The sequence below is a fragment of the Cricetulus griseus genome, chromosome 4, assembly GCF_003668045.3.
Source record: "Cricetulus griseus strain 17A/GY chromosome 4, alternate assembly CriGri-PICRH-1.0, whole genome shotgun sequence".
Classification (NCBI taxonomy): Eukaryota; Metazoa; Chordata; class Mammalia; order Rodentia; family Cricetidae; genus Cricetulus; species Cricetulus griseus.
Window position 1 is genome coordinate 129,359,263 of NC_048597.1, and position 19,699 is coordinate 129,378,961.

At 43.8% G+C, this 19,699-nt stretch overlaps 1 protein-coding gene across 2 annotated transcripts in view; it reads right to left on the reverse strand.

Moving 5' to 3' along the window:
• Positions 1-272: 272 nt before the first annotated feature.
• Fat3 (FAT atypical cadherin 3) overlaps positions 273-19,699 on the reverse strand; it is a 448,985-nt gene continuing 429,558 nt past the window's right edge. The window contains exons 22-27 of one of the 2 annotated variants that reach the window (XM_027410883.2): positions 10,427-10,580; positions 7,688-8,340; positions 4,488-4,601; positions 2,211-2,270; positions 1,489-1,524; positions 273-895 (exon numbers count right to left, since the gene is read on the reverse strand). In XM_027410883.2, coding sequence (XP_027266684.2) covers positions 273-895; positions 1,489-1,524; positions 2,211-2,270; positions 4,488-4,601; positions 7,688-8,340; positions 10,427-10,580 — 1,640 coding nt within the window. The remainder of the gene's footprint in view (positions 896-1,488; positions 1,525-2,210; positions 2,271-4,487; positions 4,602-7,687; positions 8,341-10,426; positions 10,581-19,699) is intronic. The other variant, XM_035444507.1, reaches the window with a different exon arrangement.

A 19,699-nucleotide genomic window follows, 5' to 3' on the forward strand; every position in this document is an offset into this window, starting at 1 on the left:
TTCTCCCCTTTGACTTAGTAAACTCATCTCTTCTCTTTTGCATTCCAAGCCACAAAAACAGATGCCCATAAACAAGGATTGTCAGCTCCCCCTCCCCCTGGAACAATTTCTGAGCCTCTCCTCGTCATTCTGGGAGTCAAGCTGGCTTGTGACAGTAAGACTTGTGTTGCTCATAGAAAATCCACATTTCCACAGACTTCTCTCCATCCAGCCCAAGTGCAGCTTATTCCTTCCATGTGGTAATAGTCAGAGCACAGCACCTGTGGGTGTCACTACACCTGGGTTTGGTGCTGCGTTTCCACGAAGGGAATGTGAAGGTTGGCGAGGTTGAGCTCTCCTGCGCTCTCATAGTCACTCATGGCTACCTCAGAATCGTCAAAGCCACAGCGGACTGACATGTCTGAGGATGAGGTGCCTCTGGAATTGTGCAAGGACAGAGACACGCTGTCTGCTTGGCCCATCACTTCTGTGCCCTGGTTCATGCTTACTGCGAAAGTACTAAAATCACAGTTGGAGGGTGGGCCCCCCAAATCTGTTTCATTGGGAAGAGGGTGAGGAGGGAGGTACTGGCTGGGGTGAAACTGGGGCCTTCTCCTGCAGTCTGGGCTCATGGTGCCAGCTAGTGAGGTGGGCTGGGAGGGAGGCAAGGCCTCATACTGGTCAGGGAAGTCCTCAGGCAGTGGCGGTGGCAGCTGATCCTGACTCAGGAACTCTTCTTCATGAGGTGGGGGGTATTCACTGTCAATGTCATATCCACCTAGGTAGTAGTCACTCTCCAACTCTCGTGTGCTACCCTGGTGTGCTGACCCTCCATCTTGGCTCTCATAGTTGGGCATTTCCTCGATGTCGGACAGCCGTGCTCCAGGCATCCAGTCAGAGGTGTCCCAGTGATAGGCTGTGAGAGGAAAAACACATGATTAACTGCCTCCAGGCTCGAGGTACGACAAGAATGAATGAAGAGCAGGGGTGGGTCTGCCATGCATTACTAATGCCTAGGAAACCCAAAAGCCAAGGTCATGTTCAAACTCTATATATGGGCCATTAGGGCCAGCCATGTTCTGGCCTGGAGAGAGCACAGAGAGCAGGTGCCTGGCTAGTGCAGACTTACGCTCACCAGGCCCAGAGTGATGGCCAACACAGTCATGCTGATGGAACACAGTCTTAGGATCATCAATATCTGCCCCACCCCCTATCCCCATCCACATGCTGTGCACAAGGCCAGGTTGGCAGCATGCTGGTAGAGATGCACCTGTGTATTGTGAACTGCAGAAAGCAAGGAGTTTTGCAGGTAAATGGATAAATTTCCCACACAGAGAATGAGGTCATGAAAGGAATGCACGTGGGATTGAGCGCACAAGACACCTGGAACATGCAAAACTCAGATTGGGAGACTCAGAGCGAATGGAGGGAGGGAGGGGCAAGGTAAGAGTGTGTGGAGAGGTGGAAAACACAGAAATGAGCTGTTATCCTGGGTGGTGGCAGAGTCACCTCTGTTGTAGTTCTGTCCTTGGTCCATGACAGACACTGTTCAAACACAAAGTGAAAAGTGAATCTGGCTATGCAGGTCATGTGAAGAGAGACAAAGTAGATATTTCAGAGGTCTTTAAACTACTCCTAGGGAACTAAGGCCTAACACTGATTTTAGGCATTTAAAAATCTCTACCCATCACTATTTAGGAAATTAAGACATAAATCCCATATGTATTTTGTTATAATTTTATTAGAGCACTAACAAAATTACCTGATATAAATTAATCATTATAAGATTTCCATTTCTGATGATTTTGTAAGTATCCACAGATCACAGCAGGTATTAAAAACGTACCAGAATGAATATAATATCAGCTGATTAACCTGGACTGCAAATGAATATTATTTACTTTGAAGAGATTTGTTAAAATAAGAGAACTTAAATATTTAAAAAATCTGAACTAGATTTTCTTTCAAATAAAGTTTATTGCAATCCCTTGAGATACATCTGGCATTGAATTTGAGTTTTTTTTTCTGGCTAGCTAGGCAAGTTGTCTACCACTGAACTAAATCCCCAAACTCATTATCTTATTTAAAACCATCATTTATATTGCACTTTCTATTGATCACAGTGAACCCCAGATAAAGTACCACAGAAGCAAACTTTCCAGAAGCACAGACATGCTATGAAAGGAGAAAACAAACAAACAAAAATCAAAACCAAAAATAACAGTAAATACCTTCATTCTCTATAGAGTCAACTACATTGTTGACAAGTTGAATGACAGTCACTATGGATGCTTTTGGCAGGAAAAAGAAGACAGGAGGGAGGGGAAGGACAGTTTCTGGTTAGCTACATATTTCAAACACATGTTAATAACTAGTAACAACAATAATGGAGACATTACACATAAGCTCCCACAGTCTCCCATAGTCTGTCCTTCAGGGCTGGTATCAAGAGGATGCTTATGTATAGAGGCCTGGGGATTGTTGAAACAGTAAAAAGACAGGAGGGGACATATTCCTAAAAAGCATGATTTTCAAGAATCTCTGAGTCATTTCTCCACACTCCGAGGCCTGATACATCAAACCAGGAAGATGGTGGCCAACGGAACTCATGAAGGTTTCTCATTTGCACTCCCAGAGACTCTCAGAGGAAGGCTGGAGCTGGGAATAATTACTTGTGGTCAGCGAAGTGCTCTGAATCCAGTGTCAACTGTGTAGGATATTTTGGAATTGATATGATTCTAACAGCCTTACACATGCCACTGATGGTCCAGACCAAGCTGAAGCCTATCTGTTGAGGGTGAGGCTTAGGGTATGTGAAGGAGACCACTGGTTTATTAGAGTTGCCTTAGATGCTCATGACTTCAGATGAAAGGTCCATACTTCCTGCCTAGATACAGATCATGAAGGGGTAGGTGTGTGAGTTATAGAGCTTTTGAGAGCCATCAGCCAGACTTTATGGCTGTTGCTACTGCCTGGTCTCTGAAAATATAAGTTCTCAATGTTTATCATTAAATGCAAAGTTGCTATGGTTTTACTTCTTGCTGGAGGTAAAGAAGGGAAGACACATCTAAGTAAACATACCTGGGTCAGAGGCTAGTGCCTTGGTTCTAAAATGGTCAGAAGAAATTAATACATGGTTTGTTACCCCAGCAGATAGATACACCAGTGTGTGTGTGTGTGTGTGTGTGTGTGTGTGTGTGTGTGTGTGTGTGTGTGTGTGTTTTTGTGTGCTCATGCATGTATGTTTGTGCATGGTATACGCGTGTATACAGGTTCATGGGTCTGTGCAATCCCACATAGAGGCCAGAGCAGAATGCCTAAGTATTTTTCACTTTCACTTGGCCTCATTGCCTGGAGGCAGGTTCTATCAGTAGACAGGGAGCTTAGAATGTTGGTTTGGTTGACCGGCCATCTCTTACACACAGTGCTTGGGATAGACGTGTGCCACAGACATGAGATTGTAGGTGCTAGGGATCCTAACTCAGATCCTTATGTACAGAACAATGCTCTTCCCAATGGAGCCATTTTCCCAGCCCCAGCACTGAAAACTCTTCAAAGGTGACTAGTGTTGGGGGAATATGTGGGATAGGTTTGGGTCATGTATGAGAAAGCAAACTACTGTAATCCTACACCTTCTTTTTGGGACACTTTCCCTGTGTTTTCCCAGAGGCTGGGGCTCTGCTATTTCCATTCTGCTTTTCTATATATAGAAAACTCAGCCTAGGACTTTGCACACAGTAGATTAGCAAAGGTTCATGTGCCAAGTGCAGATAAATGGGAAAGGCAACCTAAGGTGTTGGTTAGGGCGGGCTGCCTGCCCCTGGATGGTCATTTGAAATGATTCTTGCTTTAGCACCACTTGGCAAACATTTGCTTGTTGGACTTTTCTTCCTCTCCCTACTTATCCACTTCAGCTGGTTTCCTAGTCATAGACATGGGCTCCTTCTCCTTTAGCAAGGGTTCATAAGAGCTGGATGCACTAGATTTGGAGTTATCAAAGCAGTCTGTGAGCCACAGGAACTTGTGTTCAGCATTCTGGGCAGACAGGCATTTTTTCTAAGGATCTGTGTCATAGATTTTAATCAGTTCTCCAAAATCCCATGACCCTGACTGATTGATTAGAAGAGAAATTCAACTGAACAAAGATACCACTGGCTCTACAGAAAAGTCACCCTATCTCCAAAGTAATGTCTAAGGATGCTGTGGTTGGATGTAAAGCAGGGGCGTGAGGGGATACCAGCAGCACAGAGAGGCACCCTCATATGTGCCGTAAGTATCATCAGGATGGAGGCAATTCTGTCACCATTTTGGTCAAAGAGGGAGTTGTCATCCAAGCCCCCCCTGATACAGATCCTGCTCTGACCAGCAGCATACTGGGTCCTCTGGTGAGGACTCTCAATAATGGGTAAAAATGGTTAAAAGCCAACACACATGCCAAAGAACAATAGTAATCATATCCCCCTTCACCTCTTCTGCTGTCCCCAGCACTGGGTAGGGAATGTGCTTACCATTGTCATCACCAGAATCCGACTGGAAAGAGCTGAGGGACTGAACTTCGGAGTTACTGCCTTTGTTACTGTTCGTGAAGCAGGTCACCTCTCCGGGGTCATCAGCCCCTTTGTCTTCATGAGCAGGCAGGAGAAAGCAGAAACAGCACTCAGCCTTGTGCAATCTTTCAGTCTTGCTCTCTCCCTTCCTACCCCCTTTTCTTAGAAGCTTTCTGATTTGCTTCGAGAAAATAAGTTAGCTCCACAATGGAAAATTGATTGTGCCATAGGGGGCAAAGGTCTGTCAATCAAGTGATTTACATTATGGATTTGGAACCCTTAACCCGTGGTAAATGAGCTTCCGAATAGCTGTCAGCTGAAAGTAAGTGTTCCTGCCTCAAAGTGAGGACTATGGAGAGAGTGAAATGAGGATGGAGTAGCTGAGTTGCTCTTCATTCAGACTTAATTTATGTCATTTACATGAACCGATGTGGTGTCAACACCAGGTTAAATGAGATTACTTTTAAAACAGGGACATAAATATTTTATAGGCAAGAAAGCCGTTATATTTCTTCCAGCTTCCATCTCTGGGGATAAGTGGAATTTTCAGCTCTGCCTTCTAGAGGGCAGTGGTGTTTCATCTTGGGGTTGCCAATGTTCTCTGCTCTGTGTCTGCTAAGAGGACAGGCAGATGTGAATTTTCCCTTATTCACTTTGGGTTTTTTCTCTCTCTCTCTGCTATAGAAAAAATAGCTAGACACCCTGCACACACACACACACACACACACACACACACACACACACAACACACACCTATACTTTTCTAATTTGATAGATGTAGGAAGCAACGAAGAGCACCATATCTTGAGGTAGTCAAGTCCACACTGAATTAGTTGCCCAGAAACTGTTTTCCCTAGGTCTAACTGTGCCTTGCTTAACAAAGAGGGAAACATGTTCTCTCAAATACAATGATATTTCAGGGGAAAATGTGGGTTTTGGCCTGAGGTGGATTCTGGAAATAAAGCTGTCATGTCATGAGGTGGTGATGGGAAATATTCTGCAAAAAAATACTTCAGGCCATCTCGGAATGTGAGTGTACAAGAGACACAGACCTGTGATTAAGGGAATAGGTACTTTGCTTTGTAGCCACAAATCGCCCCATAAAGAGTAACCTCAGGAGCAAACCTGAGGGCTCCCCACCTGCTTTAGATGATGAGGCCAGAGCCTTGAATTAACAACTGATACAAATGTAGTGAGATATGGGGTGGGGCAGGAATTCACCCCCCACAGCTACAACTCAAATCATGGCGATGTCTTTAGCATGCAGCAAGGTGTTCGTGGCTGAGCCCGGAGCACTGAAGAATACAAAGGTGGTCAGCTGGTCCTGGTGGCTGCAATTTGACACCCATAGCCCTTTGCTTTGCCTTTAATTTAAAACTCATTTTATTTCCAAATTAAAAAAGAGTGCTTTTTTTTTTTTAAAAAAATTAAAGGTGTGGTAGCACACAGCTTTAATGCCAGGACATGGGAGGCAGAGGCAGGCAGATCTCTGTGAGTTCGAGGCCAGCCTGGTCTACAGAGTGAGTTCCAGGACAGGTAGTGCTATACAGTGAGATCCAGTAAACCAACCAACCAACCAACCAGCCAACGACAACCAAACAAGAGCCTCCCCACAGCACTGTTATGATCTCTGATTCCATTTAGGAGACTGGGAGATGACTTAAAATACATGTGTGTCCATAGGACAGAGCTGGAGGCTGGCATGTAAATGGCATTAGAATAGAAAGACTTCACTTTAGGTCTCCCCTCCCAGGGAGCAGAGCCCTCTCAAACTCTGTTCTGCCTCTTCTCTGCTGAGCTCCTGGAGCAGCTCTGGTAAGAGCAGACTTGGAACCTGGTGCCCAGATTCTGCCCTTTGCTTCCTTCAAACTTGTCTTTCCCAGGAGCTGATATGATGCCCATGTTGGACAAGCCCATTTAGCTGTGGCAGTCCAAGCAGATGGCAGACACCCAGCACTGGTAGCTTTACTTCTGCATTCTCATCAAATCGCAGTGTCTACCCCATATGTATTTTTTCCTTTGTCTTGGTCAGTTCCTAGTACCTCACACTATGAATTGTATGGCCATGCTTGGCTTCTGTAATAAAAGCCACTCCTCCTCCCCCTCCTCTTTCTTTTCAGGGAGCGTTTGTTTTCCATTCTGACCTCTGCCCTCAGACAGGCATCCCCCAGCTTCTTTCAGAGGTCCAGCCAGCCTATTTTGTCTTTCCCCTCAGTGAACTTGTCCTCCTGCAACATCCACTGTACAATATGCAGATGATGGTCAGCTGTCATCTCTTTGACTTCTAGACTGTGCTACCCCAACTCCCACATGCATCCTTAATACAGATCTGGCTGCTTCCTGATTCTAGCAGACCCTCTCCAATAGTTTCCTACCAATATAGACTCATGCCTAAGGATTCCTCAGTAATGCCCCTCTTGTCCAGAAGCACAGGTTACTTCCTTGTCTGAACACTCTCTGTGGGACCATTTGAAACCCACCCTGTCCTCCTCCCCCAGCGTATATAGCATAGTACAGAAGCTCAGACTTCTTCCTGGCATTAAAAACAAAACAAAACTGTGTAGCCTGCTAGTAAGTCAGGGGACAACAGTCTGTTTTAGTCTCCCTCTGATGCCAGGGCAGGGAGTAGTCACCTGTTTTGCCGACTCTGCCTCCCTTTTAAGTCTTATTCAGTGCTTTGCCCTGTCTGTCAAGAGCTGTCTTTAAAACTGTAACTAGCTCAGGCCACTCACGAGCTTAAAAATCTGCATCACTGTGGATCCTAAACCCCACCTTCTGGGCAACTCCAGCCACACTTAACCCTGCTTTGCAGCTCATTGAGCCCTTTCCCAGTCCAGGGCTTATACCCCCAGGTTTTTCTCTGGGTTAGAATCTTGCTTCAAGAAGCCAAAGGGATGCCAGGCGTTGGTGGCACATGCCTTTAATCCCAGCACTCGGATCTCTGTGGGTTTGAGGCCAGCCTGTTCTACAGAGCAAGTTCCAAAGCAATACAGAGAAACCCTGCCTTAAAAAACAAAAAACAAAAAACAAAACAAACAAACAAAAACCCCACAACCTGATCACTTCCATCACCTTGTTTCATGAGACTGCCTTTCTGCCTCCCTCCTTGCTGAGACCCAGGGGCTTTCCAAGACATCTGCCCATTATTGCATCTCACTCACTTTCAGATCCTGTGTCCCAGCCATTCTTTCGGATGGAATCGCAGTCAGAGCGGCATGGCGACACAGCTGGGAGGTTGGGGGCCACGCTGCATACCACCACACCCCGACGTGCTGTCAGGATGCGAGGGGACTCCGGGTGGAACGTGCTCATCTCCTGTGGCTCACCACCCAGTGCATCCAGGCCCTTGTCCAGATTGCTCCTGGAGTCGCTCTGGAAGCAGGGCGTGTAGGCCATGGGGCGCACTGGCACCTGCGGGGGTCCCACTTCCTGGTACACATTGCGCCCGTCGCCTCCACGCAGGCTGCGGAATGGGATGCCATTGCTCTTGTGCAGCAGCGCTGCTGTGGCTGGGTCCTGCACTAGCGTGATGTTGTTCCGTGAGTAGTTCTTTCGAAAGACCTTCTTGCGAAAGACGATGAAGAGCACGACCAGGGTGAAAATGACGAAAAGGACCACAGCAATGCCTATCAGTTCCTCTTTGCCCACGTATGAGTGGCCAGCTTGGATGTTGGGCACGACCACGGGACGCAAACCACAGTACTGGCCCACATAGCCTGGGGTGCAGTTGCAGAAGAAGGAGCCGAACAGGTTGACACAGGCACCCCCATTCTCACACTCCTCTCGCTCACACTCGTCCACGTCGTCCTCGCACCTTCAGAGACAAAGCACACAGAAGCCCTTCCAACATCAGGATCACTGTACCGGTGCTCAGACAAAAGGCCAGGCAGGCTTAAAACAGAAGAAAACCCCTAAAAAGTACATTGCCATGTGGCAGTGTGTACATGTGTGTGAGTATATGCGTATTCACATATGCATGTCCATATCTCTGTGTGTGCATTGTGTATGTACACACGGACATATACATGAAGATGAATTTAGGTATTTCTGTGTCCATAAGCCCTTGCCCATTTCCTTGCATCAAGGTGTGCCCTCTCAGGTCTTCATGGGATTTGGAGAGGGACAAGCTGATGGGAGAAGGGCATAAAGAGGAGACTAGACAATGTAAGAAAAGGCACCCTCGCCAATCCTTTGGGTCAGGTGCACCTTAGAATTTAAAACTGTGCAAGTTGAGAAACAGCATATAGTATACATTTCTCACACCATGTAAAACACTTCTGCAGCCTTTCCCTAAGGGTGCCACATAGGCCCTCATAATCAAATTCATCAGCATTTCTGTAGGGAAACATGGATGGTTGCACCAAGTGAGAGAAATGGACAAAGAGAAGCACTGGAGCAGTTCTAGGCCTCTTCTACCACTGCAGTAGTATAACTACAAAGCAGGCTTTTGAATTGATTTTTAATTTGTACGTGTGTGTGTGTGTGTGTGTGTGTGTGTGTGTGTCTCGCGCACGTGTGTGTGCACATTTGCACAAACACACACACACACAGGCTAGACGAGGGCATTGGATCCAATGGAGCTGGAATTATAGGTGCTTGCGAGTCACCTAACATGAATGCTGGGAACTGCATTCAGGCCCTGTGGAAGATCAGCAAGCAGTCTTAGCCACTGGCCTATCTCTCTGGCAAGCCTCTTAGTCTGATTCCTTCTTACTTTAACACTGAAAGCACATGACTGAACTTCTGTCCTCCGTGCTTCTCTACTTGAGTAATTGGTCTGATATGCTCACCGAGAAGGTCTCATTCACCTACAGTTTTGGTAATCCACCTTTTAAAATGTAGTCCAAATACGCTGGGGCCAGGTCAGCCAGAAATTAGAATCACAGAGTATTTAAAAATAAATGCAGCTCTATGTCTTCAAATTACACCCAGCAATTCAACATCAGCTAAGTATTTCTTGGTGGAGTCCTTAGAGATTTGCTCTAATGAACATCCAGGCTGATCTGTAATTAGACCATCACTTGTTGAGAGTGTATGTATATACTTCGAAATGATCAAGGGTGCCTGGAAGTGGCCTTTTACTCAGAATTTAAAGCATTTCCTTTCCATCTGGCTAACACTTAAATTTCACTCATTTCCTGGAGGAAAAGGGTTTTCAAAGGAAAGGCAAGGATTGATTTCTCAGAATAGTCATTAAACACTAGGTAGTATAGTCAGGTCAGTGGGTTCTGGGATATGAGTTTCATGTGTGTCTCAGAATTATACTGGAAAATTTTCATGGTGCTAAGCACATGTGAAATGTCTTCCATATTATAGAATACATAGGGGTTGAATAAGCTTGAAAATACAAAAAGAATAAAGCAAAAACATACAAATTAGATATAACCCTAGGATCCCTACTGATATTGAAGTACTTAAAAAAATGTAGTTAGTGGTGTGTGTGTGTGTGTGTGTGTGTGTGTGTGTGTGTGTGTGTGTGTGTGTGTATACTGTATTTTCTCATCAGTTGAGGTTGTGTGCACATGCCTGTGGAGATCAGGGGTTGATGTTAATGTCTTCCCCCATCACTTTCCCATCTTTACCTTTTGTGAGATCCCATCTCTCACTGAACCTGAAGCCCACCAGCTTGAATAGGCTGGCTGGCTAATGAGACCCAGGAAGTCCCAGCCTTAGGATTACAAGTCAATGCTGCCATGCCCAGATTTTTATGTGGTTGCTGGGGAATCTGAACTTGGGGCCTCATTCTTGCATTGCAGTCACTTTTCCTACTAAGCCAGCCCCTGTGAACACTGTATGGGAGAGACAGCAGTGTGTACATTTATTCTAATGAACTACATGCTGAGCTGTTTTCTTAGGACAAGAAGCAGTGTAGAGAAACGTCCTCAAACAGTCTCACTTACGTGACACCTGTGAGGCCAGCTTTACAGCTGCAGACAAAGGTGTTTCCTATGGGGTCGCAGGATCCTCCATTCCGGCAAGGGTTGGGGAAGCAGGCTGTGATCTCTGATTCACAGTTTCTCCCTGTGAACTGTGAGAGGCAGGAACACTGATAACCTGGGGGAAAGAGAGGGTCTCATGAGCTGAGGATGCCACAGCCATGTGCCGAGTCCTTGGACTCATCTGTGACAAGTATTCTCAACTCCTCGTCTTGAGCAAAGCCTGGATTGCAAAGTTGGTCAGTACATTGGCTCTGTGGAATTCATTTGCCATAAAAACACCAGGGCACAGTTTGGATATCATGTTGTCTACAAAAAATTCACCTAATTGTACACATTTCAAAGAACGTTAATGATATTGTAAGAGACACTAAGAACAGAGACCAGGATGGGGAGTGAGGTGACAGTCCTTTCTGTACTGCCGTCTGCAAATGGTGACAGCTCAAGATGGGAGAAGCCACTGGTGCCTGGCTCCTTCCTGCCCTGAGCTCCAAGTGAGGCCTATTCAACTCAACTGAAACTCAAGCCCTAACCCTTCACCTCACCTATGCAGATGCTCATCTTTGCATCTCTTTCATGTTCTGTTCATGAACCTGTCATGCAAAAAATAGGCACTGATGTTTGTATTATTGACAACATTAACTATCAGAGGACCGAAGATCCTCAGAGTATTACATGTGTCTCCTGGTGGAAAGGGAACATTACGATGTTTTTTTCTTAAAGAAATTGTTGTTGCCCTTCTAGTTAGACTTATTAAATAGTAAATCATTAGTTCTTCCCTGTCAATCACAGTATTTCTCTGCCTTAGAAACAACCCAGGCATTCCTTTTAGTATTTTCATATTTTCTTCTGTGGCATATTGATACTTTGTGATTCTAACATAATTGTTTTCTGTTGGATTTCCATTATATCTTTTATTTCAAAACATCAATCTCACCACACATGGACAGTCTTCTGATGGCCTTCCTCTAAATATATTATAATCTTTTAATGTTAATTATATGAACAATATTTGTATTATTGTCATTAACTGTAATATGCTATTTGTAGCTAAGCTACTTTGTGAATTATGACTTTTATTTTCATGCATATCTTTGTTTTGAAAAAACTATCAAAGATGGCCCTGGGTTTCAGATTGCTCTTTTTCTGAGTATCTATTTAAAATGACCTCCAGACTGTTCACCAAGTAGGTCTCCCTATTTGAGCTGCACGTGGTGGCTTATATTTCCACACACTAAAGAGGTTCTGAGAGCTCCACCTTGAACAGCTGACCTCCTATGCAGCTCCTTTGTATACCTGTGTTAAAACTCTGTTTCTGGATCACTTGGTTTATTCCATCTTTCATTTGACGATTCTGTAATTGCTTCCCAGGGGAAGGGTTGTAGGAGGCAAATTTCATGAGAATTTGTATAGTTAAATCCTTAAACTTCATTGAAAGTGAGATTACATTAGGAAATTGAAGTAATCTTCTGCCTGTTGTTTTTGGGAAATCCAAAGTTTCTGAAGCTTATCAAGCCTGATTTTTTTTTTGTCTCTAATAAGTTGGAGGGTCATAGTTTTGGAATCTCATCACATTTATCTATTCTATGATTTAGCATGGGCTTGCTCTAGCCAGTGCTGGGTCCCCAGTAAGCACCTGTAATCTTAAACTCTTATCTTTTAATTTTGGTGAATTTTCTTGCATCATTTTGTTGGTGATTTCCTTTGTTTTCTCTGTTGTCTTCCTGGAAGTTTTCTTATTTGCATCTGAGATTTAGACCTTCCTGGAACTCTCTTATCTTGTTGGTGCTCTTATATTCTAACTTCTTGATTGATTTCTGAGTGAACAGTTTCTTATTTTGAATTGTTTTTGAGACTAACCGACACAGTCATCTTCCAAAAAACATGTTTTTAAGTCACTGAAGTCCCCTCCCTTCTACTGACTTTTCTTTTGGCTAATGTACAAGTTTAGCCCCAGATTTCTGTATACGGTTATTATAGCATCTTATCTCTCCAAGGATTGTAATAATGATTCACGGTGTCTTTATGCCTAGTTTCTCCTGGTTTTGTGATTTCCACAACAAGCTACTTTGTGTTTCAGGCCAGCTAGGTTACTGTGCTCTGCTATTCAAACACTGGCCTAGATGTTTAGGTGTCTGTGGATTTATTAACTTTAAAATCAGTCAGAACTCTCCATAATGTGTGTGGGCCCAAGAAGAATTTTTGCCTCAAAATCAACACCAAAGAATTTTTGCCAATTTCTAGCCAACTGGCTTGCTCTATGGATTATAATTTCTGTGCTGTAAAACCGGCTCTTAGATGGATTTCCAGCCATTAGCCTACCCTACAAATTTTAGATTTGCTAGCCCCAAATCACATTAGAGAATTCCATAAGATCAAATCTCTTTCTTTCCCTTTCTGTATATGTGTGTGAATATGCTTGTGTGTGTGTGTGTGTGTGTGTGTGTGTGTAAGAGAGAGAGAGAGAGAGAGCAAGAGAGTGAGAGTGAGTGAGCGAGTAAGAGAGAGAGACACACACACAGAGAGGCAGAGAGCATGATAGATTTCTTCCTCTTGATTCTGCTTCTCTGGAGTACTCTAACAATTATCTTACAAATTACAGAAATCCCTTCATGGTCTTCTACAGGACATTTACTTGATACAGCAGTCAGCTTGACTGACTTCCTACCTCCAAAGACTGAATAGCTATATGGTAGGTGGAGGTGTGTCCATGCTGGTTCTCAATGGTTAGGGTTTGGCAGGCTAGTTACACCACCCCTGGGAGAACAATTAGAAACAGGCTAATCACAGACATCAGGGAGAACTGTAATCCAGGGCCTTCTCTTCAGTAGGGAGTGTTACCAGCACATACATAAAAAAGAAACTATGGAAAGCACTGGGATACAAGTTCAGAAAAGATGTGTATATCTCCAGAAACCTAGTCCTAGAGAAGCCAGTACTTAGTCATGCTCACAAAGCTGGATGGACTTAAACGCAGGCCTGCTAGTATTGTCCTGACCTGTTTCTAATACTACATGTTACTGACACAACAGCTACAACTCACTGAGCATTTCTTAGTCATAAGCAGACTGTTCAAGATCTGCATTGTGATTTCAGACCCACATGATGAAGGATCAGAGGGCCCTAGGAACAAATCTACTTTTCAATGTTTAATTTTGAGGAAGTTTGGGATACTCCATGAGAGAGGAAACAATGGGTTAAATACTCAAATTACATTTTTAATAAATAATGACATCTATTATTCATCTTCTCTGAAAGGCTTGATTATCAAAATTAACCTGTTACTACCAAGGATTTATTATCTCATTATTCCACCACAGAACCTTTTATTAACATTTTTTATATCAGTAAGTCTGCCATAATAATCCCAAGTGATCTAGTGATTCAAACATTACTTCCAGTCACTCAGCAGAGGATCACAATGATCCTTGGAGGGGGCAGGGGAGTGGTCCACTAGCATTCCCCTGAGGGACACTGGAGAGGTCATGAGGCTGTTCAAAGACATAGATAGGCCTAGTAAGTGATTTGAGTCTGAGCTTGAATCCAGGCTTCCCAAGTCCCAGAACTTTCTATAATACTGTATAGAGTCTAGAAATTATTAGGTGAGACTAATGGCTTGCCAAGAGTAAGAGGGTAAGAGGGAGTAGCTTGGGATAATTTCATATCGTTTTCCTGGGGGCAAAGAGAAATAGTAAGACAGACAGGAACAGACATTCCTTCTGGGAGCCAAATAGTCACTAAATGAACAAAGTCCTGTATGTTTCAGTTCTTTCCAAGAGTTCCCTATTTCTATAACACACACACACACACACACACACACACACACACACACACACACACAAATTCCTAGAGATATCTAGAAAGCATCTAATGATCACAAATATTATTTAACATTGTCACAAATATAAAAGAAAAAAATCATTAATTTTTCAAAGTCTGAATAATAATTGATTTGCTGTAGTGGAGAGAGAAGTTACAAAATCACTAGCCAGAATAATAGCTTTTCATATGACTAGGAAAAATTCTAAGTGCTTTCTATAACTTATATTTCATTTACTTCTTATAACAACTGCATGCATTATATTCTTTAAATAGTAGTTATTATCTTGGCTACTTTACAAATGAGAAACAGGCACATAGGTAAGATGGTTCTTTCATGGTTATCAAAGCCAGCGAGCAGATGGGCTGTGCGCACTTCTCAGCTTGTAAAGGAAATGGCCCTACGAGCATTGAGATATGTGTACAAAAAAACCCACAGCTTCTTTCCCTTCAAATCTTGGCGACATGGGAAGTATATTTTTAAGCCTTGCCTCCAAATCTGTGTTCCTGTTTACACTCCTACTTATAGCCTATGCAGATGGTTTTGAAACCTGTACCCAGACAAACTTAAAGTGCTTCTCCTCCCCTTACTCAAAGAACATCACAAAACCTATTAAATGCAAAAATAGAACTGGAACAAGCAATTATAGAGCAAATTTGGGTGGTGAAGGCAAATAGTCAAGATACTTCCTGTCTTATTCCCTTGCTTTATTGTTTTTCAACCCAGTTCACCCAGGCAATGGCCTCAACCTTCTGCTCTGCTCATGAGGGCAGAGGAACATCATTCTTTGGGTCCACAGTCTTGATGAGAAAACAACGCCCACAGCACAGAGGTGTGTACTGACAACACACACACACAAACACACACACACACACACACACACACACACACACACACACACACACACACAGTACCCAGACCTAAAGTTTCATCTATTGCCATGCTGGCTGAATTATGGAATGACCATGACTTGGGAAACTACATGGATGTGGTGAGGACCTGGGTTCAAGGCTGAGTCCTGGCTGTTACCCATCATCTGCATGTGTCCAAGATGCTTGACTTCTGAGAATTCCCTTGCTTTTTCTGAACAATCATATTCATGGATGCTCTGCCAGAGAAAACATGGGTCTACATCCCAGAAGTCAATGCAGTATGCAGGTACTAGGTGCTTTAGTGTTGTATTGTAATTACTGCAGGCTTCAAAGTCAATCTCATCTCCTTGTTGCTTATTAACCCAATAACTTCAGGCAAAGGAGATAGCTCTGTCAATCAAATGTTTTCTCAAAAACATGAGGACTTGAGTCCAATCCAAGTCCCAGAACTATTGTAAAAAGTCCAGCATGACGGTGCTTCTTGTAATCCCATCACCTGAGAGGGAGGTAGACAAAGGCAGATCCCTGGGGCTCATTGGCCAGCTAGTGTAGCCAAATTATTGAGTTTTAGGCCAGAGAGACCTGGTTTCAAAGAGAAGTTGGGAGAGCCATGTTCTGAGGAACAGTAGAAGAGGGGGCCTCTAACTTTCACTTTCATGCATGTGTGTGGTCATGTACATGCAACAAAGCATTACCTACTCTTTCTCTGTGTCTTCTCTCTGAATTGTCTTTGTCTCTGTTTTCTCTCATCTGTCTATCTCTGTCTCTGTTTCTCTCCTACCAAATGAAGCCAGAAAATGTTTTCACTATGAATTTTAGGCTAAGTATGGCAGTCTCTGCAACTCTCAATTAACATGGGAAATGTGTGTGTGTGTGTGTGTGTGTGAGAGAGAGAGAGAGAGAGAGAGAGAGAGAGAGAGAGAGACAGAGAAGAGAGAGACAGAGAGAGAGAGACAGAGAGAGAGAGATCAGGCGAGATGCTAATCATGTGTAGGAGGAAAGGTCTAACTGCTGATATCTACTGCTGATAACTACTTTCATCATTGTCAATTTGACTTTTTTCCTTCTTTCAAGCAAGGTACATTCAATGTTTAAGGAACCTGTCAAATGAAAACCTCTAGAATACTGTGCTATTCCCCAGGACAGGTGGCCCACATTTCAGGTACTATGTGTTAAACCAGGCTCTGAGTCATTTCCTTGAGAATGTGTCATCCTTTATGTGCCCACAACATGACGTATATAGTAGAATCTCATCTTCTAGAATATTCTTTTGGGTCTTCACATGACTTAGACTTTTTGAACTTTGCTGTTAGCATCTATTGTTGCCAGTGCTGTCCAAAAGAACACCAAAAATTGATCAACTTGTTTTTAGAAGAAAATCATTCAAAAAAGAAAAACAATTTCCATAAGCTGCAGAATTCATCTAGGTGATCTCCACTGTACACACACAGCAGGCAGATTCTCCCTTCTTGTGCCTCTGCTCAGCTGGCCAGTAGTGGAGCAGGTATGGAACAGGAGAGGAAGCTGGTTACAAAAACAGCAGTGGACTTGGGACTTAACATGGGCCAGCACAATGCAGCCACTTGCTGAAGTCTGACAGACTGAACTTCCTGACTCTTACAGGAAGGGGAACTAAATACTCCACAAAAAAGGGTCCAAGATAGCAAAAGGGGCTTTGTTTCCAAGGACGTATCTGTGTCCATCTCTTTGAAACATCTAAGAGCCCATCATGAAACTTGATAGGTAGAATATTCAATGTTGCCAATCGTAAGCTGGGCAGATACTATTGTTTTGATCTTTGAAGATCGCAGGGTAACCTGATTTTGCTGACAAGAGAGTGACACTCCAGGTTTGTTCATCTTACTTTCAACTCCTTTCCACGTCCTGTGTCTTTTTATGTCTCCTGGCACTCCCAGACTGCATTCCTGTAGATATAAAACTCCTAGGATCCTCTAGTGTTAATGATTCTCAAGCTTAAATGTGCACAGACCCCGCCTTGTTAATACAGAGATGCCTGGATTGCTGTAGGTTCTGATATTTCAGGTTTGTGTTGTCTCCCCATTGCCCTTGAATTTTTGTTGGCAAAACATCCAGGAGTTTGCAGGTATAATTTGGTTACCCAGCAGAAGGTTCTTCTGATGTGGACAACAAAGGACAAACATGAGCAAATATAGTTCCTTTTAAATGAACAATCAAGAGATTTTTCAATAGCAAGACCCCGTTTTAACAGTTTTCTTGAGTGATCTGAAGCATCTCAGAGTTGGAGAACCACTATCTATAACATAGTGGGAAACAAGAGCTAGAAGATCCCCTAGACTCCAGGGCACCTTGAAGACAGAAGGTGAAATCAGAACATTGTCTAGGGGGCTTGTTAATGTGCAGACTGAATCGTCAGGCTCAGGTGGGTGGGATCTGGGATGCATCTTCCAGCATCAGTGATGGTGTAGCTTGTCCTGGGACACACTTGAGTAGAGCAGGGAGTAAATTCTAGCTTCACACTTTCCCAGATAGATGATGCTAGACTTCTTATTTAACATTGCTGGTTTGTTTAATCTGTAAATGGGAGAGGGTGGTAGAAGGGAAGACTGTTCCCTGAGTATTGAAAAAAATCAGTCTTAGTATATATGCATTTGTAAGGTAAGCAATACTCCAGTACTGTGTACACTCAAACTAGTATCTCTGACCAGTGAAAATCCACCAAGGTTTCCTTTCAGGATTTAGGCTTCCAGTTTCATGCAAAGCTGTCTGAGTGATTGTTTCTGACATGGGCACAGCATGGCTTGGTGTATTGCTTCACTAAATTACAGCCTAGTTTCCACTAGTTTCCCCTTAATTGTCTTGAGTTGAGCATGATGAGGCATGGAGAACTGAGCACATCTTATTCAGAATGTGGGTGCTCCCTGGTCAATGCACCACCCAATGGGTCTGAAAATGGAAGGGTCAGAATGGGTCCCATCCAGTTCTCCATGGTGGTTGTTTTTTCCAGGTCATGTTTGTGAGATATATATAATTTTAAGACATTACCAAGGGGGAGCCTTCTTTCTGTGGTTGATGTACAGAATCATGTTACAGGCTCACTCTCTGTGCTTGGACTCCCCTGGGGTTCCTGAGGACTGCTTCTTGGGCAAGAAGAATTACAAGGCTGGTCAAAGCTGCTGACTATGCCATTCCGGGCTAGTAGATGCAACTCTTTGGTCCTTGTGCCAAGGCTTTGGTTGGTTTGGGGTATTTGGGGGAAGAATACTGAAAGGAAGCATTTCTTGCTATGGGTTGACTGCTTTATAGATTGTTAATGTTCTGGAACAATGTGCCACAGTTTGAGAATGGAGTCTGTTACCAGGAGATCCACCAAACGGTCCTCTATTATTGTTCCATGATCAAGGAGATAGTGATGGCAAATTATGTCCTGGTATTTTACAGTGATCCACAAGAGAAAGTTAAACAATAACACTAAACAAAAACACAAAACAACCAGGCTGATGTGCCAATGAACTCTGCCGTCAGACTGTCATGTGCTTACCTCTAAGAACCCCAGTCTACTTCCTTAATTCAGTTGTCCTCTTGGAACACTGTGCACATCCTATCTTTTGATCTGGGAGCCCAAGACTCTGGCAGCCAGAAGGAGTAGATGAGGGCATGGCTCTACTTCATTTCACCATGCTTTAAGAGGGTGTTCCTTGTAAGTAATTTTATGATTAATTTAATGGTTCCATAAGTAGGAACTAGAGGCCTGACTTTGGCTCATTCCTTTCTTGTAACCCACCGACAAAAGGGATTTTTCAGGTAGGAAAAACAAGGACATGACAAAGTGCCCCTGATAGGTGCTGGAGAGATAGCCCAGTGGTTAAGAACACTGGCTGCTCTCCCAGAGGACCCGAGTTCTATTCCTACCATCTATATGGCAGCTAACAACTGCCCATAACTCTAGTTCCAGGGGGTCTGATGCCCTCTTCTGGCATCCTTAGGCACCAGGCATGCACAAGGTGCAAGGCACCCACAAAGCCAAAGCACACATAACACATTAAACAAAACAAACCCAAAACATATTTTTAAATGTCTGTGATATTAATAGAAAATAGAGATAAGAAAATAGTGCCTTCTCTTTAAGGCCAAGACATCATCTTTACAGCCAGCAAGCCTGCAGGTACCCTCCTCACACACGGGAGGAGGACCTCTGGCATTCTAATTAGGTGGTAGTTGCTCCACCCAGAGCCATGCTTCCAGAACCAGGCTGTCTCAACCAGGCTTGGAGAGGCTTGTGGGATGGCTGCCCCTGTGGGGCCTCCTAACATCAGTAGCGTATCAGGCTTGAGGCCAGGGAGTGATGCAAATGGATGCGACAGAGAATGCACGGATCACTTTGGAAAAGCATATGCATTTAGGTGCAAAGAGATCAGAGCTGACAAGAGACTACATCATCTTGGAAGGAAGAGGAGCTGAGGAACCCAGGCTTAAGAAGAAAGCCCTATCATGGAAGAAAATAGAACATGGGGGAACAAAGAGAGACGGTTTGCACAATATACTGTACTTCTGACCCTTAGGGAG